We start from the raw sequence: 24897 nt of genomic DNA, 5'->3' as shown, positions 1-24897 counted from the left end.
AACCCCTTGGTCATGGTGACAACGGCTGGGGAATATTGTATGATGTGTGTTGTTTTTTATTGGTTGAGTGTATGTGTGTGAGTGAGTGCACAAGTGTGCGTGCGTGTGTGTGTATTTGTAATATTGCGTTTTTGTGTGTGTGTGTGTTTTTGGTTTCATTCTGCTGCTCACATGCTCCCCACTCACATGCGGAGCGGTCATATGCCGGGGAGTTCAGCCCCTTAGACCTCAGAGGCTAGAAAAATCCACCGCCATCATAGAAATACACCTCATAGTCAGACCCTACATGCATAAGGTTCTAGAACAGATAAAACAGTGGTCAGAAAAGGACAGTTTCCTCATTATTTGGTTCTGCTTTGATTAAATCTAACTTTTTGAACGTTTCACAACATGGGTTTCGGTTCTCTCTTTCCCTCGTGGAGATAGGTGAAAAACAGAGGCCATACATCAGATAAACATGAACAAAGAAACTATTGAAGCCAACTGTTATCTGTTGATCTTGTTTTCCACTTTGTTTGTTGGCTGCTGATATTGCAGTTTGTGTGTTTGTGTATGGTTGTTTGTGTCCATGTTAAAATGTGAAAGTCCATATTCATACTCTAACCATAACAACAAACCGATAACCTACCACTGACATGTTTTTTATGGGCAACGAAGGGAAATCATACAACAACATCTAACAACATACATATAGCAACATACAATCAGACTGAAGTATATCAAACATATTATTTCTGATATATCTATGAAAAAGCCACATGGCAGAATGAGAAATATAAAGCTCTTGTTGATATGGTCTGGCTGGGCAGGTAGATTAGTCTAGTCCACGGTTAGGGTGTCGGACTTCCAGCTGAAACACTCTGGGTTCGATGCCAAAAAACATCCATCTAGCTGTACTACTGCTTAGCATTAATGAAACGCATCGGAAAAAGAAAACTAACTGTACTTTGGATAAAAGTCTGCTAAATATACATTCAAAATAGGTTTAAGATAATAATCGGAATCACACTTTAAAAGAACATATGTGACATAGGTTAGCCTCCTTACTTAATTATGTTGCTAGCCTTCTTAAAAAAAGTGGTGTCTACATGCACACACACACACACACACACACACACACAATCTCAAACCCACACACACCCACACCCAAACACACCCACAAACCGACACCCACAAACAGACATACACACACAAATTCTGAGAAACACAGATATTGACTAACTGTTGAGCAAGCTTACAGTAATTACTATTGCACACTCCATGTCCCATATTCTGGCCGGCTGCCATGTTGATAAAGGTCTCTTCATCAGCCGGCACCAAAGAACAGTGGCCATGACGAGAGTATGTGACTGCCAACCCTCCCTTATCCTTTCTGCATCCATTTTTTTTGTTTGAGACCGGTTCTCCAACATTGCCGCCAAACCCAAGAGGTACTTAAGGTTGATGAGGATTCAGATAAAGAGGCTTCTCTAGATTTGGATCAAAGCCAAGAGAGGAAGCCTTCCTTTCTCAATCGGATCAATATGAAATATGAACAGCACACTTGGTCCGCGCCATAACATGGCTAGGCTAGGGGTTGGCCACTGATTGTCATTGGATGTTCATAAGATGGCAGTGAGGGGTATGGAGTCAAAAGTATTGTTCGCAATACTTTTGGCATCCGTAGAGATGTTGAAATGTTTATTTTGATTGATATACAATTTTTGATTTATATCGATTTTTTTAGTTTTTCTAAAATATTGAATTGTAGGCCTAATTGTTGTTTCTCAATCATGCTTATGTTCAATTTTTTTCTATGAGTACAATACCGTTTTTTTATCTGAAACGTAAAACGCGCCATTGGCATGCACTGTATAGACCTCCCCGACTGAAACCTCTACATCTAATAACTTAAGTTTGTCTTAAACCACAAAATAACTTTAATCAGCTCTTTGTTCTGCAGACCCTCAACCTCCCACCAGCAGCCATCTTCAGCACTTTGCACCAGTCTCTTCTTCTGAGCTATCTCAGGTAGTCTCACGGATGAAGCCCACTCATTGCCCCTCAGATGTCATTCCCTCTCAACTCTTCAGAGATATCTTTGCCATTACCTGTCCTTTCATTCTGGCTCACTAAACAGCTCACTAGCCACTGGTGTTGTCCCCTCCACTTTCAAGTATGCTACTGTGCAACCTCTTCTAAAAAAGTCTTCCCTTGACTCAAGCGACTTGAAAAATTACAGACCCATCTCAGAACTGCCTTTTATCTCCAAAATTTTAGAGAAAGTCGTTTTCCAGCAACTCACAGCATATTTTTGCGGTTAATGCCTAAGTACACGCCCATTCCCTGGTGCATGTTTGAGCTTCCGTTACACACACACACACACACACACACACACACACACACACACACACACACACACACACACACACACACACACACACACACACACACACACACACACACACACACAGCCTATCAACAACAATGAAAACAAGAGAAAAAAAAAGATATATATATATTTTTACATTTCTTTTTTTTTTTAATATTATATATCGTGATTAATATCGATATCGAAAAAATAATCGTGATAATATTTTTTGCAATATCGCCCAGCCCTACCATGAAGTGTGGGGTCCCCAAAGGTTCAATCCTTGGCCCCTCTTCTCTCTCTACATGCTTCCCTTGAGTTTCATCTTTGACAAATATGGCATCCAGTACCACTGCTATGCCGACGATACCCAGATCTACCTCCCAGTTGCCCCTCAGAACACATGTACATTAAACAAACTGTATAGCTGCCTCAATGATATTAAATCTTGGATGGCATGCAATTTCCTACAACTCAATGATAGCAAAACTGAAGTCATTATATTTGGTCCCCCTTCATCTGTCACCAGCCTCAGCAGTGCTCTTGGTCCCCTCTCTAATACCGTGCACCCTGTGGTTATAAATCTTGGTATTATGCTGGATAGCTCTCTGAATTTTTATAAACAAATCAACAGTGTGGTCAGAAGTGGTTTTTATCAACTTAGAGTAATATCAAATCTTAAATTCCTTTTATCCCGGAGTGATCTTGAAATTCTCATACATGCTTTTATCACCTCAAGACTTGATTACTGCAATATTTTATATACAGGTCTTACTCAATCTAACATCCACAAATTACAGATGGTCCAGAATGCAGCAGCCAGAATGCTCACTGGCACTAAAAAGAGAGAGCACATCACACCAGTCCTGGCTCAGCTGCACTGGCTCCCAGTCAAATTTAGAATTGATTTTAAGATTTTACTCTTTGTAAAGCTCTTAATGGCTCAGCCCCCCCTTATATTGCTGAAATGCTTTCCCCACACTCCACCTCAAGGTCGACCCGGTCATCCACAAAACAGCTCCTATCTGTCCCGCATACACGTCTTAAAACGAAAGGTGACGGGCATTCTCTGTTGCTGGGCCAAACCTTTGGAATCCCCTTCCACCCCACATCAAGTCCTCTACCACCCTAGCCAGTTTAAAGTCTAATTTAAAGACATACCTTTTCACTCTTGCTTTTAACAACCCTTAACACCCTTAACCCTGTTCTGACTATTTGTATTGCTCTCTTTCTACTTATTTTCTACTTATTTTATGCATTTCTTCTTTAGTCAAGACCTGTGTATCCCTGGGCCCCTTTCAACAACTGTCCTGCCCATCCCTGATTTCTGCAAATGTAAAGCGCTTTGGGTCAACTCCTGTTGTTTTTAAATGTGCTATATAAATAAAAGTGACTTGACTTGACATGTTCAATGTGTTAAGAGATTTCACTTGCTCTCAAACTCGTGTAGGTGGGTCTGCTGCAATCTGGAAGACAGACACAGACCGTCTACTTAAAGGGACACTGTGTAAAAATTACTCTCATCTAGTGGTACAATTGTATATTGCATTCAAACTAATAGTGCTCGCTTGTTCAAAAACTACGGTGGGCAGTATGTGCCAAGAAGCTGTGTCATGACATCCAATGCTACCTCATCGAGTCATTCGAGTGATGATGAGGCTCATTATTTCAAACTGCATTGAATCATTTGTGTAAGCTAATGATGGATGAGTAATTATTCCTCGAGCAAGATAGTGAATTATTTCAGTCATCATTCACGCTGGCTCAGAGTGAAAACGTGTTTGCATTTCCTGTACCACGTAATACTTTTTGTCCCTCTCGGCAGTTCATAGACCGGAAGAACATGGAAGCCTCCATGAAGCTTACCCGTCCTATGTTACTACATATTAATTATTCTTCGATTAGGAGGATAAGTGAGATTTTTTGCAGAGATAATTTTACACCAATGAGGACTTATTTCTGAATGAATACGTTGATTTGAGGTCAAAAAATCATTACCTGCATCGCTATTCCAGTAGATAGTGGCTGACGATGATGATGATGTAGAGTGGCGAAGTCACGCCCCTTAGAGCCCATGGGACCTATGAGATCGAAAAATATGAATGGGTTTCAATGGAGAGAAAGTAATTATTTTCTGGTCCCAGTCTTTATATGCCCTGAATTACACATATGTTGTTTGTGGATTTAAATGATAATTTCTCATGCAAAAAAAGCTAAAAAAATTCGTGAAGAAGTTCGATAATGTTTGGTTTTGTGTTGGGTCTATGGTTAGGCCGCTTTGTGAACTACAGCCCCTCGCTGCTCTCGACGCGAATGATATACGTCACCACCCACACTTGGAACTCTGGTGCAGACATGGCGATCTCTCTGCTCCACTTCACCACGTTCTTTCCAAGGGGAGGATAAAAGCATCGAAAGAGGCGAAATCCATTATAAATCAGGGCATGTGGAGAGTTTCAGTTATGCCGATGGGGAGATTGTCAGTCTGGTCCACGACAGTCGCAGGGGGCGTGACGTCACATACGAGACGTGTAGTCTTTCTCATTGTGTTTTCTCTAGAGCCTTTAACTGAACAATTGCACAATAAACGGTCAAATTGACATGAAAAATTATCATTTAAATCCACAAACAACATATGTGTAATCCGTGGCATATAAAGACTGGGATCAGAAGATAATTACTTTCTCTCCATAGAAACCCATTCATATTTTTAGGTCCCATGGGCTCTACCGGATGGTAGGGGCGTTACTTCACCACTCTGCAAGCCTTCAGTCAGCGGAGGTCAACATGGCACCAATTAAATGCCGGGTTGGTTTGAGTGACCAATCAGGTCGCCCTTGCCTTCACCCCGCCTCCATCTCAAAATCATGTAAAAAAAAATAAAAATAAAGCGCGAGAAAAAAATAAAGAAATCGAAATAAAAAAAATAAAAAATAAAGTCATATTCAATCAAAATGTCTCTTAAACATGAGATATTATGTTTGCAAAGTTAGCTTCTATTTTTCAATTGTTTTCTTCAATTTAGGTGGACAAAACACTTGCCATCCATTGGATTCCATAAGGGGCTTCCCAGATGTTGGGTATGTCAGACGAAGGCCAGGCCGGTCGATACCACCGATCAGTAGCTGCAATAACTGGAAGCAGCCTTATGTGTAGGAGGCACAATCTGTAACTGTGAGTCATGCGAGACGTGTTCCTATATGTAAAACCTGCATAATTGTGTGTGTGGATGACTCGAGCCGCCTCACCTGACCGAGTATGTTTGTGTAGGGCGAGGGTGAAGACCTGTTGCACATTGAGCTATCAGTGTGCACAGGTTAAACCGGCCATCCCCCCCCCTCTCACACACACACACACACACACACACTCAGGATGGCGACATGGAACACCAGGATTCATTATCCTTATCAACAAACCCTTACAATAAACCGACCACCCTGGTTTGTGTGTTTATAGACACAAGAATAGTCCCCAAGGTGAAGTGTCACCTAGGTGGACCCTCCCACTTGTGTTGTCATGCAGATTTCAGAGGGCTTGTAATTACTAATCACACTCACAACTGATGGAATAATGTGACCCCTTTAAATGTGAATGCTGCTTGCGTTCAGCTCGGACATGCAGCACGCATCTCCAAGCGGATCCCTCTTTGTTTCTTTCCTCTGAATATCTTTCATGAGGATTCGGCACATAAACACAACCATACATGTTGCTTATGAGTTACATTTTTATTTGGTTATGTATTTGGTACGTGTTTTGTAAGAAGAAAATTAAGCGGGCATGACAAAAAGTTGTCAGTAACGCCAAGCAAAAGTAAAGCCTTACATGGCAGCAAACAAATCTAGTAAAAACAATTATTTTGTGACTCAAACGTTATCATTCTTGTCTCTGTTTAATGACTCGGGAGGCAGAGCAGTAATTGAATTTATAACAAATTCTAAATGTTCTTTTCAAAATGTACAAAAATTTGAAAGAATTGAGATAGCAAAAAATATATCGGAATATAAACCGTTAAAAGATTAACTATTTTCCAGCCACAGGGGGGAAGAGCCTTAGCCGGTTTGGGCCGGAGGGGTTTAGCATCTGGGCCTTCAGGGGAGCACGTCCAGCTCAAGCTGGCCGGACACCTGGCGGAGGGCAGCGCAGTCCAGGGTGGCGATCAGCCTGGTGGGGCCAGCCCTCCGGGGGGTGAACTCCTCCGTCCAGGTCATCCTGGAGCCCCCTGGGATGAGACTGATGGGGGGGGGGGGGGGGGGGGGGGGCTCGTTAAGTAAATTAGCTGCACAGGTTTAGCTGCTAAGTAGGGCTGAACGATTTGAGGAAATTATCTAATTGCAAATATTTCAACTAATATTGCAATTGCTTCATTTAGCATGCATTTTTATTTTTTAAGTTCCAAGAAGAAATAAATCATTCTATAATATGACCCGCACAAAATCGGAAGCAGTCATCATATAAACTGCTCTTCCCTTTTGGGCAAATAAATATAAATCTTACTCGTGTAATTTAATCGCAGTCTGCGATTTACCAATCACGTTCTATTACATTGCGATGTTGGTTTGAATTCGATTAATCATTCAGACCTACTGCTAAGGCTCATTACGAAAGGATGAAGGAAGAGTTTGTATTTCTCGGAAGGGAACCTGAGCCCATCAAGCACATTTAGAGGGTATACACTGATGGGAGGCTATTGCCCCATTGGGGTTACATTGCAGCCTGAAATGCTCTCGCGCAATGCTGGACCGTTTTCAAAACATTGTTGTCCGTGTTAGTCACTTGAAGGGAATGATTGGGAAATCGGATCGGAAAAGTTATCCTTTGATAAGCATCAACGCAGCTAATCATTATCTGGTGTAGCAGCAACTTCGGAATGGGCACAGATGTTTCAGTTTGGTGTCGAGGATATGCTCCACTATTTGCTGAGCCATGCACATTGTCATACCCCGAAATCCCATCTGGGATTCATAAAGTAGGCAACATCGTTATCTTATTTAAAATCTATTGAGAGCTTTTTGATGAGTTGGCTTTTTTTTTGGCTCACCCGTAATATTTGAAGGCGGGTGATAGCACCCCCGCCCCCTCCACGCGGACATAGACGTGTTCCAGGACAAAGCTGAAGGGGTTGGTGAAGTCCACAGTGGCCACCATCAACTCGTTGACTTTGTTCAACCCTGACACCTGCAGGAAACCAAGGAAATTACATAAAATACATTGATTTAGTTTACCTGGTGAGGATCACCGTAACCTCTTTGTTTTTGTTTGCATTTATGCTTTTGTGTTAGGAATAGCAACATTTTGGTTGCTATTTAGCAGAAATAGGTAAAATCTATAATAATAATAATAATAATTTGCACAGCTGAGCAAATATAGGGAAAATCCGACAAACAAGGTTTGATTTAATACAGAATGATAGACAAATACTTTGGCTGGAATGCAAAGAGTTTAAAGCTCATTATCATAAAATAACATAAAATCTTGTGTAGAAGAGGAAGGTTGCTAGATCGATCCCCGGCTCCTCTTAGCTGTGTTAAAGTCTCCCTGAGCAAGGCACCTCAACCTAAATGTTCCTGACGAGCTGGCCGTTGCCTTGCATGGTTGACTCCGCCGTCGGTGTGTGAATGTGTGCATGAAATGGCTGAATGTCAGGCAACATTGTTAAGCGCTTTGGACAAAAGTGCTACATAAATGCAGTCAATTTACCATTCTATCTACTGGATAAAAATAACAGAGACAAAGAATACAAAAAGGCTTTTAATACAGCCTCAGTCAGCAGATCAGCACCATGTCAGATGGGCGGGACTTCGTCTTGGGCTGGTCCTCTGATTGGTCATCGGGGGGCTCACCTTGATGGAGAGCTTGGGCATGTGCAGGGCGACCACCTTCATGGCGGTGATGATCTGGCCCGTCTCCTTCACCTTCCCCGTGGCGATGAAGTGGAGGTTAGCCTGCTCTACCAGCTTCTTCATGTAGGAGCGGGCGGGGACCTGCCACAGCTCCTTCACACCTGGGACACACACACACACACACACACACACACACACACACACACACACACACACACACACACACACACACACACACACACACACACACACAGACAAAAAAACACAAGGACACACATAAACACACACACACACACACACACGAGGACACACACTCACACATGCACACACACACACACCAGGACACACACCCACACACGAGGACAACACAAGTACAGACATGGACACAAACACACAAAGATACACACACAAACGTCAGACAGACACACGCAGACACACACACACACACACACACACACACACAAACAAACACATACACAAATCGTGATTGATGACTAAAAGTTTGAACCGAGGTCATTTCCCTGCATCGACCCACAATCAGTCCTCACGTGCCCCCCCCCCCACCCCCAGGACACCCACTCTGGTTCGCATCCAGCTCCAGGGTGGGGGTCTTGAAGAGGAAGTCAGCGCTGGTGACCCCCGTGTAGTACACCACGCTGCACGTGATGTAGGCGTCCACCGTGCGCGGCTCCCCGCTGCGGCTCACCGCCTCCAGGCAGAGCTCGAAGTCGTCGCCCACCGCCACCTCCAGGGCGGGCAGCCGCAGCTCCACGTCCGCCTCGGGCAGGGTGCTCTGGTCCCGGGCGCAGCCGTACACCTCGCCCTTCTCCAGCACCGTGCGCTCCTCCACGCTGCCTGGAGGGGAGGGAGGGAGGGGGGAGAGAGGAGGGAGGGAGGGGGTGAGAGCCATCTTCCGAAAAAGACTCAAGACTCACCTGTTCAGAGTCCACCTCGACTCTGCATAGCCACCCTCCCCCTTCTGGCCACCATTGTACATTGTACATATTGTACATATTGTATTGTGTTGTATTGTATTATAGTACTTAACTGTGTAGCAACTGCAGTAGCTGCTATCATGGCTGTAACACGGGGAATTGGTTGGCCTAGCGATTGTTGTACTTGCACTTGGTTCTAGGAACATCCTTTCTGTACCGACAGCGATATATTGATGCACTTCTTATGACAAGTACTTATTGTAAGTCGCTTTGGATAAAAGCGTCTGCTAAATGCCCTAAATGTAAATTAAATGTAAATGTGAGGAGGGAGGGGGGGAGAGGGATAGAGGAGGGAGGGAGGGGGTGAGAGGAGGGAGGGAGAGAGAGAGGGGGGGAGGGGGTGAGAGGAGGGAGGGAGGGGGTGAGAGAGGGAGAGAGGAGGGAGGGGGGGAGGGAGGAGGGAGGGGGAGGAGGGAGAGAGGGGGTGAGAGAAGGAGAGAGGAGGGAGGGAGGGGGGGGAAAGGAGGGAGGGAGGGGGGGAGGGAGGAGGGAGGGAGGGGGGGAGGAGGAGAGAGTGAGGGGAGAGAGGAGGGAGGGAGAGAGGAGGGCTGGAGGGAGGAGGGAGGGAGGGCAGGTGAGAGGAGGGAGGGAGGAGGGTGGGAGGGGGGGAGAGAGGGAGGGAGGGAGGGGGGAGAGGAGGGAGGGGGGGTGAGAGGGAGAGGGGAGGGAGGTAGGGAGGGAGGGAGGGAGGTTTAAAAGACACATCTTGAGTTTAGTGGTAAAACACAACAGAGACAAGAGGCTTTCTTATTGCCTCAATTGACTGACAGACAGACAGACACACAGAGAATGGAGGGGGGGCTGTGGTCTGTTGGTGTGAAATTAACATAAAACAGTAACAACCCAGTGACAACAACAGTGTTAACAACGGTGTGCATTCCAATTCCTATACAGAATTTCCTAGCTTGGCCGAGCCGTCAGCCATCGGGGGGCGACGGCTGACGGCTCGGCCAATTGGGATTTAGGAAATCGGGCCGCCTGACCTTCGGGAAACTTGTAGAGCTCGGTGATGTCGCGGCTGTCGTAGGAGCCGGTGGCCTTGGTGAGGATCAGCCGGCCCACGTGGTCCTTCTTCACCTTCACCACCTCCATGGTGCCGTCCCTCTTCCGGCTGTGGAACACCACGTCGCTGTTCACCTGCCCGGCGACAAGGCAACACGGCACAGCCAATCAGAACGAAGGACAGAGACTGAAATACTGTTCAGGCTAGACCTACACAAACCCCTACACACACTATGCATGCAATGCACTCACATCTATACATTATATACACAATAGACAGTACAAGATGCATGACATGTTATATATCAGCAATGTGTAGGGTAAATGGGTGTGTCAGCTGACTGCCTGATGAGAGTACGGAGGTGTGAGGTATAACACGAAAACAGTCAACACAGCGAGAGCATCAGGTAGTGCGTCACGTTATCGCACGCCTGTATCATTTCTCCTAATCTTCCAAAACGTCTTCTGGAACCTACTGTGAAACGTACAACTACTTAAATAGAACCAGCGGTGAAAACACATCGTTCAACATTCCATCTGCAGAACAAAGAGCCGGTATGATAATAGTGTTTAAACGTTTTTTTCAACTTGATTATTGCAAGATAACAAATGCTGAATTAAGGCATCACGTTTTCAAACTCAAAAATAATGGTTTGAATAATCATGATTTCAATAATGCCGAAAAATAATCGTGATTATGATTTTTTTTCCATAAGGGAGCAGCGCTGAGAGGAGGTAGTTTTGAAGATACTCGCCTCTGCGAAGACGAAGGCGGCGTCGAAGGGGAAGCACAGTTCTCCGTGTTTGATGGCTCGGACAGACGCCGGACCGCACCGGAACATTCCTGTGATGGGACGAGAGAGACAGTCCGTTTTATATCACGTCTTAAATACCCCACGGGGTGGAAAGTCCCCATGTCAATGCCATGATTATATGTATTGATTATTAAAGGATATTCATTATTTGAGTTTAGCATTTAAAAGTTCTGCCTATCTATATATATATCTATATATAGATATATATAATATTTTGACTTTACCGTCGCTGGTCTCCTGTGGCGTGGCGTCCACGGCCTGCCAGCCTCCGAAGCCAGTAGGAAGGTCTGCTCTCGCCATGAAGCACTCGTTCCAGCAGTGGTAGTTCCTGAGAGGAGACACACAAGTCAGCCAGCTGCCTCATTGGTCGACGAGGTAAGCCCGCCGCCTCATTGGTCGACGAGGTAAGCCCGCCGCCTCATTGGCCGACAATTTCAATTAGGGCATTTATTAGGGCAGGAGGAGCAGGGGATCGATCTAGCAACCTTTCGGTTACAAGACAACTGCTCTACCTCCTGAGCTAAGCCGACGAGGTAAGCCCGCCGCCTCATTGGTCAATGAGTAAAGCCCGCCGCCTCATTGGTCGATCAGGTTGCCCCACTGCCTTATTGGTCGATGAGGAAAGCCCGCCGCCTCATTGGTCGATGAGGTAGCGTGTGATGTCACTCAGTGTTGGGAGTGGTGTACATAGTAGTACACCAGTAGTACACCAGTAAATTAAGCCAGATGCTGTTGTAACTATTTATGTGTTGAAGTTAAAAGATAATGGAATGGAATGCAAATTTGTCAGGATAAACATATAGCATTATAAAGAAGCAGCCTAACCCTATAACATAAATATGATATAATAATGCTAAAATGCTGAGAGGCTAATAAAGGTCCAATGTGGCGCTAGTAACGTGGTAACATGGTAAAAGGGTACTATGGTAAGATGTTAACATGGTAACATGGTAAAAGGGCACTATGGTAAGACGTTAACATGGTAACATGGTAAAAGGGCACTATGGTAAGATGTTAACATGGTAACATGGTAAAAGGGCACTATGGTAAGATGTTAACATGGTAACATGGTAAAAGGGCACTATGGTAAGATGTTAACATGGTAACATGGTAAAAGGGCACTATGGTAAGACGTTAACATGGTAACATGGTAAAAGGGCACTATGGTAAGATGTTAACATGGTAACATGGTAAAAGGGCACTATGGTAAGATGTTAACATGGTAACATGGTAAAAGGGCACTATGGTAAGATGTTAACATGGTAACATGGTAAAAGGGCACTATGGTAAGATGTTAACATGGTAACATGGTAAAAGGGCACTATGGTAAGATGTTAACATGGTAACATGGTAAAAGGGCACTATGGTAAGATGTTAACATGGTAACATGGTAAAAGGGCACTATGGTAAGATGTTAACATGGTAACATGGTAAAAGGGTACTATGGTAAGATGTTAACATGGTAACATGGTAAAAGGGCACTATGGTAAGACGTTAACATGGTTACATGGTAGCGGGACCACTGAAGCCCGGCCCAGCGCGTACCAGATGGAGTCGCGGGTGTTCTTGCGGTCGATGCGGCCGTTCTCGTCCAGGATGATGTCCGTCTTCAGGTTGCCGTCGTTGTCGTGGGCAGAGTAGAAGTTGGTGACCACGCGCGCCGGGATGCCCAAGCAACGCAGGACTGGAACAAACACAAACACAAACACAAACACAAACGCGCACGCACGCACGCACGCACACGCACACACACACAAAGTGTACAGACAGAATTTGCACTAATTTACTATAGGACAACGCATAATACATAAACACATGAATCCAAAACGATTCACCTTACATGCTGAAGCAGCTTTGTAATATTGCTTCAAATAATAAAGAGTAAATGACAAAAAACCACCAACAATAATGAAATCAACCTAATCCTTAAAGGTGACATATTCCACCACCAGGTGTGAGTGTGATTAGCCGTTACAAAGCATTTCGGAAATCTTCTTCTTCCGACATCACAAGTGGGGGCGTGTCCACCGAGATGTACGAAGGACAGATGAGCAACGTTTGCTACAGTCCACGAGGGTAGGCTGGTAGACACACATCTCGGTGGACACGCCCCCACTTGTGATGTCAGAAGAGGCCGATTTTTCTAAACGGCTCGTAACGGCCGATCACACTCACACCTGGTGGTGGAATGTGTCACGACGCTGTCAACGTGTCTCTCTCACAGCTGTTGAAGACGGCGGCGTACACCCAGCACTGCGCGTAGCCCACCGGCTTGCGGGTGCGGTAGTAGCGCAACAGGATGTCGGTGCTGCCAGTCCAGGAAGTGGGCGCCACGCCGTAGGAGTAGTCCCCGCTCCAGCTGCCCACCAGGACGCCGTCGTCGTCCCGGGAGTTCAGCTGGAGGGGTGGTGGGGGTGGGGGGGGGGGGGCGCGCACACACACACACGACGGGTCAGGATAAGGGGTGTTATGGTTCACGCACATGATCAACCGCGAAGGCACACGATCAGATGCACATGCACACAAAAAAAGGCTGTTAAATAAGGCTATTTCTTCTGCTTGAGCAGGCTGCAGTTCACTTACCGGCCAAAGGGGGTCAGTAATGAGAAGGACTTTCTGATTCTTAACCGAAGTCCCTTTAAGGGACATAGGCGTTCGTTTATCCTAAAGTACGTGTGTCTACTGTCCGTTAACAACCTGCGCTGCATCGTGATTTAGGATAAGAACTGATGAGGGTAATACCATGGCAGAGGCTATCCTGGCCATCTTGACTGGGTCACCTCGGTTGACAATGGGCATCCCAGCCCGGTCCATGACGTAGAGACAGGCGTCCAGAACGCCGAAGTCAAACTGAAACACAAAGAACTCCGTCAACAAAGACCACTGCATGTCTTGTGTTGCTATTGTTCGTAGCTATTTTTTGTTGTTGTTATCAATATTAGTTACAAGAAACAAAATCGTATTCAGATTTTTTAAATTGAAACAAATCATATATGATCTTCATAATAGTTATCCAGGCCATTTTGTCACCGTTACTAAACTAAGACCGGATGAGAAGAGAAAACTGGTTTGGATCCTGTTTTTTTTTGCCTTTCTCTGACAGTTCGTGAACCTTCCGCTCTGCTCTGAACTCAAGTGTCCCTCACCTGGCCAAAGTTCCAGTTGCGCTCGGCGATGTCGTCCCAGGTGCCGTGGTAGATGACCCCTGACTCGTTGAGCACGCACTCATCCCTCTCCTCCTCGTCTTCCAGGAACACCACATCCTCTGGGAGGGACCAGGAGGAATCATGGGAGATGGAGTTCAAATCCACCCAACAGCTTTGCGTCAGTCTGTCAGCCAATCAATCCTTCCATGCATCGATCCATCTATCATTCATGCATCCATCATCAATCATCTATCATCCATCCATATATCATCCATCCATCATCCATCCATCATCGATCATTCAGCCATCCATCCATCATCCAACCATATATTATCCAGCCATCATCCATCCATCATCCATCCATCCATCCATCATCCATCCATCCATCATCTATCCATCCAGCCATCATCCATCCATCATCCATCCATCATCTATCCATCCAGCCATCATCCATCCATCATCCATCCATCATCCATCCATCCATCCATCCATCCATCATCCATCCATCATCCATCCATCCATCCATCATCCATCCATCATCCATCCATCCATCATCCATCCATCATCCATCCATCCATCCATCATCCATCCATCATCCATCCATCCATCCATCATCCATCCATCATCCATCCATCATCCATCAATCACCCATTCCTCATCAATCATCCCTCCCTCCCTCCTACCCTTCACCCAGGGGTTGTACAGGATGTAGAGGTCGCGGCTGTCGTCCGGACGGGTCCTGCGGATGCCGTAGGGTGTCACCACGGCGACGTACAGGCGGTAGCGCCCGACGATGGCGTCGGCGGTGGGTGTGATCCCCATGGTGACCTCGGGGCCGGCGGCCACCACCACGCGGCCCGCCCAAGGGCTCTGCTGCTCCGGGGTGGGGAACACCGGCATGTAGGTCCTCTTGCTGAACTGGGGGCTGGGGCCTGGGGAGGACGGTGGGGAAGGAGGGGACGAGCGGTCAGCCAATCACAAGGGAGGCATGTGGTGGAGGATTAGCACAGTTGGGGAGAAGCAGTGGCTTCACCAAATCAATTACCGTACTTTTCCGCACTACAAGGCGCACCGGAGTATAAGCCGCAGCAGCTAAATTGAATGATGTGTACATATATAAGACGCACTGGAGCCCGCCGCTTAAAGGTGGGGGGGCGCGGACCGGTCATAGTGCCCATAGAGTTAAAGTTGGTGGACTGTAACCTGTAAAATCCATAGATTTAGGAGGTCCCCTAGAGGCCGTTAGCTGTGAAAATCCATAGATTAGCCGCACCGTTGTATAAACCGCAGAATCAAAAAATGGGAAAAAGGCGCGGCTTATAGTTTGAAAATTACGGTATATGCAGTCTTTTTTTTTTTTATTACGTCGAATCGACTAACGATAGTGTAAACATTCAGGGACATTTTTCCATGTTTTTATTGTTTTATTTGACGAGTTCCCCAAAATAGATGGAGGTGGATTTAAGCAGTAATCCCCCCAACGTTCGCAAACGTCAGATGTCAAAATCCCACGGCATTCCCTCGTGCAATTGTACTGACCTAGCAGTACGTCACATTAGCGTTGCAGGCTTACGTTTTTTAGCACTAGTCTGACAGTTAGCACTGTGCTGACAGGGGAACTCTGTACCAAGGCTCACCCTGTACTCAACTGTGGTGTGGCCCAACCGTTTATGGTCTACTGCAGCACATCACAAAGCCAACCTGAATATTATTATAATATTATCACCCGGATATTATACTGTATATACTAGGTTATTAGCAATGCTTCACGCACAGCAGATTGTCAAAAAAGTAGCACATACTTGCAACTACAAATCTGACAAGAAATTTCCTTATTTGGCAAATAATGGAGCGAAACCTCTCATTACGTCGCGTAATTCATCGCTTACAAACTAAATCCTATAAATGCTACCAAATTATATTCGCAATCTAAATCAGGATTACATATTACGGAAAGGGGGTGGACAGATTATGTCCGTCACCAACCAGGGCCGTTTCAGGGCCCCGGTCCACGGGTTGGGAACCACCATTGCGCTGGACTCTCTAACTGCACTGTTATGTCCCGCCACACTCACCAATGCCAAACTCCACAGCGAACTTGTCCTTGTCGGCGTCGTAGGGCCGGTTGAAGGTGATCTTGACCTGGAACTCCTGGCCCCTGCGAACGATCAGGAAGTTGGTGTTGAAGCGGTCCGTGTGGTGCTGCTGGTGGTTGACCTCGTCCCGTTCCTTCACCATGTCCACCTTTGAGATGTCCAGGTACTCTGCGGCGGAAACATGCAGAAAAAAAAACACGGCTTTGTGTGACTGGGGGCGTTGTTGGTGGTGTAGGTAGCGGATGGAGCGGCGGTGCGGGTGGTGGCGGTGTCAGGTGGGGGTGACGGTGTCAACATTCATTAATTGCACAGCCCTAGGTGGGGGTGTTGGAGATGTTTGGGACGACGGGCAATTGGCGGCCGTTTCCTTTCCTTTGTGAAGAACCGTTATCCTTTTGGGTCAATGCCCTTCAATCTGCTCCCTCCAGACGGTTTTGTTTGTGTCGGGTGTATTTTTAAACAGCTCTATCCCCTATCCTCGGGGGAGGTCAGTCAATGTGTCAGGGAAGGGGGCCCGTCGACGTCTCCAGGGCTTATCGGCCGAGGACCGGACGGCACACGGACTTATCTCTGGTAAAGCAGGGCGTCTGTCAGCTCCTAACTATCTGGCTACTTCTCCTTCGCTGTACTTTCGTTCTATTAATAACCACTTCCCGTATATGCAGATAACTTTCCCCTTTTTTAAATTGCAAACGTTTGCAAATTTGCACACACACACACACACGCACGCGCATGCACACACACACACACACACACACACACACACACACACACACACACACACACACACACACACACACACACACACACACACACACACACACACACACACACACACACAGACAGACAGACAGACAGACAGACAGACAGACTCACCAGCCAGCGACGGGAAGCCCCTCGGCCCCAGAGCCCCGAAAGGCTCAAACTCGGGGAGCTCCTCCGTGTCCTCGTTGGAGCTGGCGACGGGGGCAGCCACGCGGCCGTGGTGCGTCGCCTTGGGAGGGGCGCCGCCCGGAGGGGCCGGGGGCGGGGCCGAGCTGGGGACCACGACGGGGGGCACGGCGGCGTCTGCGTCTGCCATGGCGGGCGCTAGCTGGAGATCAGGCCTGGAACGTTCCCTGACCAAAACAAAACCAGCGGCCAAATGTGTGAACATTGTGCATGCGTGTGTGTGTGTGTGTGTGTGTGTGTGTGTGTGTGTGTGTGTGTGTGTGTGTGTGTGTGTGTGTGTGTGTGCAAGGGAGTCAACACAGAATCCAATTTTAAATCAAAAAGGTAAATTATTTGATGTAAAACAAACAAGGCGAAGCAAATGTCTAGGGACAATTGAATCACCTCCAAGGTACAATGTACAAGTGGCAAAGTACAAATGTGACCAAACAAAGCAGCAGCCTGCCTGCATCACCCAAAATGGTGCCCCCTGAAAAAGAGTATTGTGTGTGTGCACGTCGCTCTATTGAAATGAGCGACTTGGCGTGCTTTATGGTAGGTGGCTGCTTGACCTTGCGAGGCTGTGAGGAAGACTCGATAAAAGCTGTATGCAAAAAGCCATCTGCTTTAGGTTTGCACACAAAGCAAAAATGTCTTTGAGCACCGCCTGCGTGTGCGCATGCACATGTGCTGTCATTTATACAACAGGAATATTATTCAAGAACTCGTCTGTGATATAAACAAAATCACACCAAAACAATGTGGTTAATTATGGAATAGCCAGATGTTTGTTTGGTTCTTATCTCAAGTATGCAAACAGACTGATCTTTTCTCGAGCCGTGGAACATTTTTATTAGCCTTCAACAACTTATAAATTGGGATGTTAAAAGTGTTTGGCAGTGGTTGTATTCACAGTGCGAATGGCATTCATTTTCTGTGACTTTTTTTTGGTATTTACAATGTGATTAATGTAATTGTAAAACCTCAGTACAATCTGTGGAGCGGTGTGATGACATCACCGCCTTCTCCCTGCCGTCAGCCCCGTTGTCGTGTGTGCCGCCGGCGGGGCTGGGTCGACCTAATGGGAAGCACCTGAAGCTGGGCGTGGCTATTAAAACGTTGAGCTTACCCCAAAGTAAACACAACGTACACTACAGTGACGTAACAAGTGACAAGTCGAGGCTTGAACGAGTTGCATACACACACACACACGCTCACACTTACACACTCAAACAAACGCACACACACACCTTGAAAAAAAAACGATATGCACATACTCGAAACCGATATGCACATACACACACAAAACCAATATGCACATACATAAACACACACGTAAAAAAAATATGCACACAACATACAAGTGGCACACAAAAGGACAAACACACACACACACACATGCACCACTGTATTTTCAGAGGAACCAGTCTTTCCTTTTCATGGTCATGTAACTCAAGAATCAAAACTATCTTACGTGTTTTATTATGCATCTTAAACGATGGCGATGGTGTTGCTTGTATACCCAGAATATTGTCAAAAAGCAGTGCCCTGAACAGAACATCTCAGATTCTCCCGGTACCACAGACCAGTGGAAAGATGACTTCATCTATAGGTATTCCCACTCCTGTCCTTCAGTTGAACAGATTCAACTGAACTGGACTGAACACGTTCAGAACAACGGTCAATTGTCATACAGAAGGGATTGGCATCGTATATTCTTGCAGAATCAAATAAACACAGACGTTGATGGGGAATGTTTTGAAGAACAGCTGTCAAGCAGCTGGCCCTCATGATTCTGCTTCTGAGAGTAAAGAATAAGTGGTATTTTTTACTGGCTTTTCCCTGATCATTTACAAACTCTTTCTATCGTCGAGTCGGGTAATAAAGTCCTGTTATGTAATAACGGGACTTTAATTTTTTTTGTGAAAAGGCTTCGGTCTAGTTTCTTTGCCCTTTTAAATTGCAAGAGGCAAAGAGACGCACGGCGGTTAAGGCAGATCTTCTCAAACGTACTTCACATAACCGTCTTTCCACTAAGGGAAAGTGTCAATAAAATTAGACGAAACTGAACTAAAACGAAAACTCTAAAAATGTTGAACGAACAATGAAATTCAGAGTAAGTGTTGTGGATTCTCACCGACACTCGCTGTGACAGAGGGGTGGAGAAGGAGTCCTGGTGGGTCCTCTGGATGCTGGGGGAGAGGCTCAGTCTGAACACCACCTCTGCTTCCACTTATATACACAGGAGGAGTGAGCTAGCCCCTGTCCCTGTGTGCGTGTGCGTGTGCGCGTGTGCGTGTGCGTGTGCGTGTGTACATGTGCTCTGGGGTAAATACATGTGGGATGGGCTTAGTTAGTGTGAGATGGGTATGTGCAAGAACGTTAACATTTATGAGTGTATGCGTGTGTGCACAAACATGCATGTATTTTGTTGTGTGTGTGCGCGTGTGTGTGTGTGTGAGAGTGAGAGTGAGAGTGAGAGTGTGTGTGTGTGTGTGTGTGTGTGTGTGTGTGTGTGTGTGTGTGGGCATGTCGGTCTGAGGTAGGAGGTAGGTGGGGAATCTACCGTCTCTCTATAAGAGCTAAAAGCGACCCTTTCCAGTGATTCACGTGTAATCAGCTGCAATGACCACTCTGTCTCTGCAGCACTAAGCAGTAGAGTTAAACCTGTGCAATGTGTCACTTTTCTACCCCCGCTACTCCATTAAAAAATATCGTAAAAAAGTTTCTCAAGAATAAAACGTGCCCGTCCACGAGTCAATCCGTCCAGGGAATCTTTCTTTTTAAATCGGTTAATTCTTGTCGGCCTTTGCCCTTTCTAGTATGAAAAGGGTTTAGCTGTAGCTGTTCCTATTGGGAAAACATACATACTGCAGGTTTAAACTGTAATCCATCCCCAACATTTACACGTAGAACACGAACAATGTACCATCGCCATGGAAATAATCATTGGTCACATAACAGTTTGTCACGTACGCTATAATAATAAATGGTGTGAAACCAACATCAGCAATATGTTCCTTTCAAAACAAGGGATTGGTTGTATGATCCACACACACACAGAAAAAAATGAGCTCATTTTCATGATTCACCCCTTCCTAAGGAAACTACCTTTGCACGAATGTGTGTGTTTTTGTTAATGTGTGTTGCTTCATGAGTGTGTTACTCTGCCTATGTTTGTTGGGAGTGTGTGTGCATGCATGTGCATGTCTGTTTGTTAACGTGTGTGTGTGTGTGTGTGTGTGTGTGTGTGTGTGTGTGTGTGTGTGTGCGTTGGTTCATGTGTGCGTGTTACTCTGCCTATGTTTGTTGGGAGTGTGTGAGCACGCATGTGCACGTGTGTGTGCATGCACATGTGCTCCTCTCCAATACGTGGTCAGGCCACCGCTGGGCTGTTGGCAGGCGGCTGCTTGCGGGATCACTCCTGCCACGCCGGCCACAGGCCCCCCTGGTGAAGGGAGTCTGGCGGACAGCACAGTGCAGGGATTGTTGTGGCAACCCCTCGCCTTGCAGAACGCAGGGCGACACCCCGGAGGAGAAGGGGGGGGGCGGCGCTGTTACGCAATGAAACTGGATTTTAAACCGGCCATGCAGCGAAAAAAGGGTTGAAAGCTTTGTGCGAATTCAGCCTGTATTCCCGATCGTTTTGATCAATGGAAACGTCTTATTGATCACGATGGTTGCCGCTTTTTGTGAGGGTTCTTGCCCGACCGGTTGTGGAACATTGTGCTCCTCACAAGGGTCCCGTTCTCCTCGTGACGACGCAGTGCCTCCAACAAAGTTACTTTGCCGTCCCGAGATTTGCAAAAAAAAAAAACTGGTGTTTTTCTTCACACACACACACACACACTTTCATTAACGTACGATGCAATCGTTGTGCTCCTTAGACGCAAAAAGGAACAAGTGACCCAGAAAGAGGAAGAGGAGGGGGACAAGCCGGAGGAAGAGCGAGGGCAGATGGATGCTGAGGGTGCAGCAGTTCAGCCGATGACTCAAACACACGTGAGGATTCTTCCTTTGTTCGGTGCTTCTCCTTTTTGTATTGCTGCTCATGGCCATTTAAAGGCCCACTATGCAAGATTTTTTGCTAAAATTACCTTAATAATGCAGGTTGAGAGTTATTCTGATGGTTCTACAACCATTTCTGGGTCGTTTGGTGGGTGTTTCATTGCCCCTTGTCGCTTCTCCAAGGAAAAAGCGAATATGCAACTTGCTCTGTTCGGGCCGACACAATCCGGATGTGACGCAGCGGAAGTATCCAATCGCGCCTCGAAAATGTAGTCAGATTGTAGTTTCGAAAATGCTTTACGGCACAGACACACACCCAAACATGGCACCGGCTAGATATAAACAGCCAGTTGCGAGGCAATTGTTGCATTCATCATGGATCAATCGACTGATAAGGGACCCAAGAGGCGACTGTCGGTGCTAACGTTATTTATCATGTTGGCCAACACTGATTGTTCTGTTCAACCAAAGATAAAACAATTATAATCTAGGATATAAATTCTCCCCGTCAACTATAAAAAAGGATGGATTTATGTTTATTGCAATACAAATACACCATTTTAAAAATGTATAACCATGTCTTAACTTTATGAACATCTACTTCAGACATGGCTCCACGCATTCGCAGGCTTCTTGCACATGTGCACATGGCAAACAAATGCACATGGCTCGCGTAGAAGTGCATGGGGAAGGGTCGTCAACGAGTTGTTACGACAGTGTTGTAAAATAACTACTACGAAGCTGTTAGGGGGCGCCGTGTAGAGAAAAGTGCGTGCGCAAACCAAGAAAACAGCGAAGAAATGGCCGATCCTGCATAGTGGGCCTTTTTAAGCTCAGAACATCTCTACTTTCAATGTACTCATGAAGGACTTAAGTTGATTCAACTTAAGTTGACTTAAGTCATGACATTGAGTGGAGTTTCATAGTCCTCGCTGTAACCGATTCCAACTGGCCCCGCGTCGCCCTCGGTCCTTCCTTCTAGGCGAGAGCGGCAAGGAGAGCCCGGAGCCCCCGCCGACCCCCCTCCGTCCCCCCGGACACAGCACCGCCTCCCCGAGCCACGTCGCCCCTCCCGGGGGAGAGCGTGAGACGGGAAAGAGCGCTGTCGGGAACGCCATCCTGGGGGGGCCCTCGGGAACGCCGACCTGGGCAGAAGGAGCTGAACGACCGCGGCCTGGACCTTCAAACCAAAGTGTCCGGGAGCTCAAGGCCTGGGGGGGGGGGGAAGCTAGAAGGTAAAGAGGAGCGCCTCGGGGAACGGGAACGGGAGCGTCTCGGCTGGGGCGCAGATTTAGAGACGCATGGTCAGACGATGAGTGTCAAGCGGAAGCAACTCCAAGGCATTGCCCGCGGTCTATCTCAAGCCCAGGAGGGGTGACGTGGCCGAGAAAGGCATCTGAAGGAGATGAGCGACGAGCAGGAGGGCCTTGAATCAGGGCAAATGGCGACCGGCTATTGTGGAGGAGACGGGGATGACTGCGTCAGCCAAAGATCATGCAACACAACACGCGGCGGAAGACCCGCGAGATGCAACGGAGCCAGTCCCAGTGGATGGTCAGGAAGAGGAAGGAGGAGGAAGAGGAGGAGAAGAGGTGGATGGGGATCAGATAGAGGGAGGATCAAAGGGGAGAAACAGCTCTGTCAGCCCCCGAGAACAGAAGACAAAACAAAAACTGGGGGAGGGAGGATGAGGGCCCGCCGGAGGGAAAGGAAAGGGGGGGGGGGGGTGTGTGTGTGTGTGTGTGTGTGTTGACCCTCCGGGGGGGGGCGGAAGGTCAAGGAGGCCGAGTCCAAGCTCAGGGTGCTGGTGCTGGGGGAGTCTCGCTGCCCCTTGGCACTCGACAGGGACCACCGCGTCAAGATCGGCAGGCGCCGCGTGACGCTACGGCAACGGGAGCGGGTTCTTCGGGGGCGTTTTCCGGGGACCGGCCCCCCAAGGTGGTGCCGCCAGGGGCTTACAGATCGCGGCTCAGCACATGCACAGTAGAGGAAGAACTGTTATTTTTCTATTTTGTGTCCTCCATCAATTTATTTGCATTCATTCCAAACCCTTTATCATATTATTCAAGTAACAATATTAAAACACTTCAAATAATAACGATGGATATCTCGGTTATGTTTTCATTCAAAGTCGCCTTCTGTCCACCAGATGGCGGTGTTGCCTGACTCAAGTTTATTTTCCTACCACTACAGCTTTTTTATTTATTTTTATGTTGTCAAACAGTTTATCGTGAAGGGTATACTGAGGCTTCTGCCAAATGTCCCCATACTGCTCTCTTTTATGTGTGTAACCATAGTTATTTTACATGGATGTGTGTGCAGGGACCCTGAACTAAAACTCCACGCCAGCTCGCTATTAGGACCCCAGGGGGGCCTCCCGCCCGCTGAGAGGGACCCGCTTCAACAAGTTAATTATGATTCTTGATGAGGGACACTGTGTCTTCCTCAAATGGAAATTGCTGACAGTCGACCAATCAGCAGGCCCATTGCATGGCAACTACTACTCAGCGAACGAGCCAATCGGCAGATAGTAATTACAGAGCTGGGACTATTGTGCTCCATATCTGACATGACTGCAGACCGTTTCGGGTAGCTGTTGTTAAAAAAAAAAAAAAACGTCTGTGGAAACTAGGCCACCATTCAAAGCGACGGATTTGGCAAAGAAAGTGTCTGCATTTATCATCTCTGCAGGAGGGCGGCAGTGATTTTTCACAATATTTGATGGCAACAAATAAGGTTGTCAAGCCACAAAGGACGGCGATGATGGTGGGCCTTAAGTTGCGTTTTAAATCGATTCCCTCTCACAATAAAAAGTCCACCACAGATATTATCTTGAGTTGTGTACTTAGAGGACTTTACTCACAAAGACAAACGATTATTATCTGCAGCTTTATATGCACTGCCAGATCATGCATCCTAGTTGCTCTTGTTTACAGTTGTAAAAGATATTCCTTTCAAGAGATACTGAACGATTACCTCCAAATTGTTAGGATGTGAACATGGACCGGTAGGCCTACACAGGTGGCATGCATTCTTCTCATGTTCAAAGTAAGGCGGTGAACAACATAAATAGGATCATTTATTATTGGGTATGGTAATCGCCAACATTACATGACTGTATTTTAAAAGCCTAACCACACATAAATGCAGATAGACCTCAAAGCAGGTTCTGCGCACCGGGGGATCCCGTTAGCCTCCCTACCCAGGCCCTATACCTGGGGTCAGTGGTGCTACTAGGGCCCAGCCAGTATAACGGAGGGGACAACAGAGGTTTTTGTTGCATGTTACTGCCTGATTTCTGTTCCTCCGTATTTTGATGTCTTTGTGATGCATGACAAGGGGATGACTTGAAGCAGGCAAGAAATTGGGATTTTTGTGTATTTTCACAAACTAGGGGTAGTATCCATTTTGGATTTGGGCAGCGTCATTTTAAGGACGGGACTGTTAGAAATACGCTCATAGAGCTGGTTGGCCTATTCTATCTGTTCAAGGTCTTTGTAGTGAAATACCTCAACCTCAACAAGGGTTGAAACTTTCTTTGTGACTGACTGAATGAACAAAAAAACACACAAGACAAAACAACGAATTCATCACCAATCCAAGACAGAGCCACAAATGAAAGAACTATGAAATGATTAACGAATGAAAAGACGGCATTTTTTTACGGAGCAACAGTTGGAATTAAGTTGTAAACCAACCCACTAAGACTAATTCA

The 24897-nt window shown here is 46.6% G+C and overlaps 2 protein-coding genes and 1 long non-coding RNA gene across 4 annotated transcripts in view; 2 read left to right on the top strand and 1 right to left on the bottom strand.

The window, feature by feature from the left end:
• Positions 1-6060: 6060 nt before the first annotated feature.
• On the bottom strand, positions 6061-19471 carry f13a1b (coagulation factor XIII, A1 polypeptide b). 2 transcript variants are annotated; one of them, XM_060076643.1, is made up of 15 exons: positions 19312-19471; positions 17121-17362; positions 16224-16412; positions 14832-15080; positions 14149-14267; positions 13745-13852; positions 13225-13399; positions 12548-12686; positions 11227-11330; positions 10943-11031; positions 10169-10322; positions 8770-9045; positions 8191-8351; positions 7389-7525; positions 6061-6580 (listed from the first exon to the last, which is right to left on the bottom strand). In XM_060076643.1, the coding sequence occupies exons 2-15, from the start codon at positions 17323-17325 to the stop codon at positions 6439-6441; spliced, it is 2247 nt and encodes a 748-aa protein (XP_059932626.1). In that variant the 5' UTR covers positions 17326-17362; positions 19312-19471; the 3' UTR covers positions 6061-6438. The 2 variants fall into 2 exon arrangements, with proteins under 2 accessions (XP_059932626.1, XP_059932627.1); XM_060076644.1 differs by having other exon boundaries at positions 17121-17350; positions 19312-19463.
• Positions 9400-24897, top strand: part of LOC132475492 (uncharacterized) — a 40553-nt gene continuing 25055 nt past the window's right edge. The window contains exon 1 of the long non-coding RNA XR_009529928.1: positions 9400-9438. This is a non-coding gene — a long non-coding RNA (uncharacterized LOC132475492). The remainder of the gene's footprint in view (positions 9439-24897) is intronic.
• On the top strand, positions 17592-23148 carry LOC132445693 (uncharacterized). The gene is made up of 4 exons (XM_060035808.1): positions 17592-17607; positions 18163-18292; positions 21062-21176; positions 22165-23148. Exons 1-4 carry the CDS (start codon positions 17592-17594, stop codon positions 22558-22560), a joined length of 657 nt encoding a protein of 218 aa, XP_059891791.1. The 3' UTR covers positions 22561-23148.

Source organism: Gadus macrocephalus, chromosome 17, assembly GCF_031168955.1.
Source record: "Gadus macrocephalus chromosome 17, ASM3116895v1".
NCBI classification, from domain to species: Eukaryota; Metazoa; Chordata; class Actinopteri; order Gadiformes; family Gadidae; genus Gadus; species Gadus macrocephalus.
Note: the sequence above shows the minus strand (reverse complement) of the source record. Positions and strands in the feature narration are given on the sequence as shown.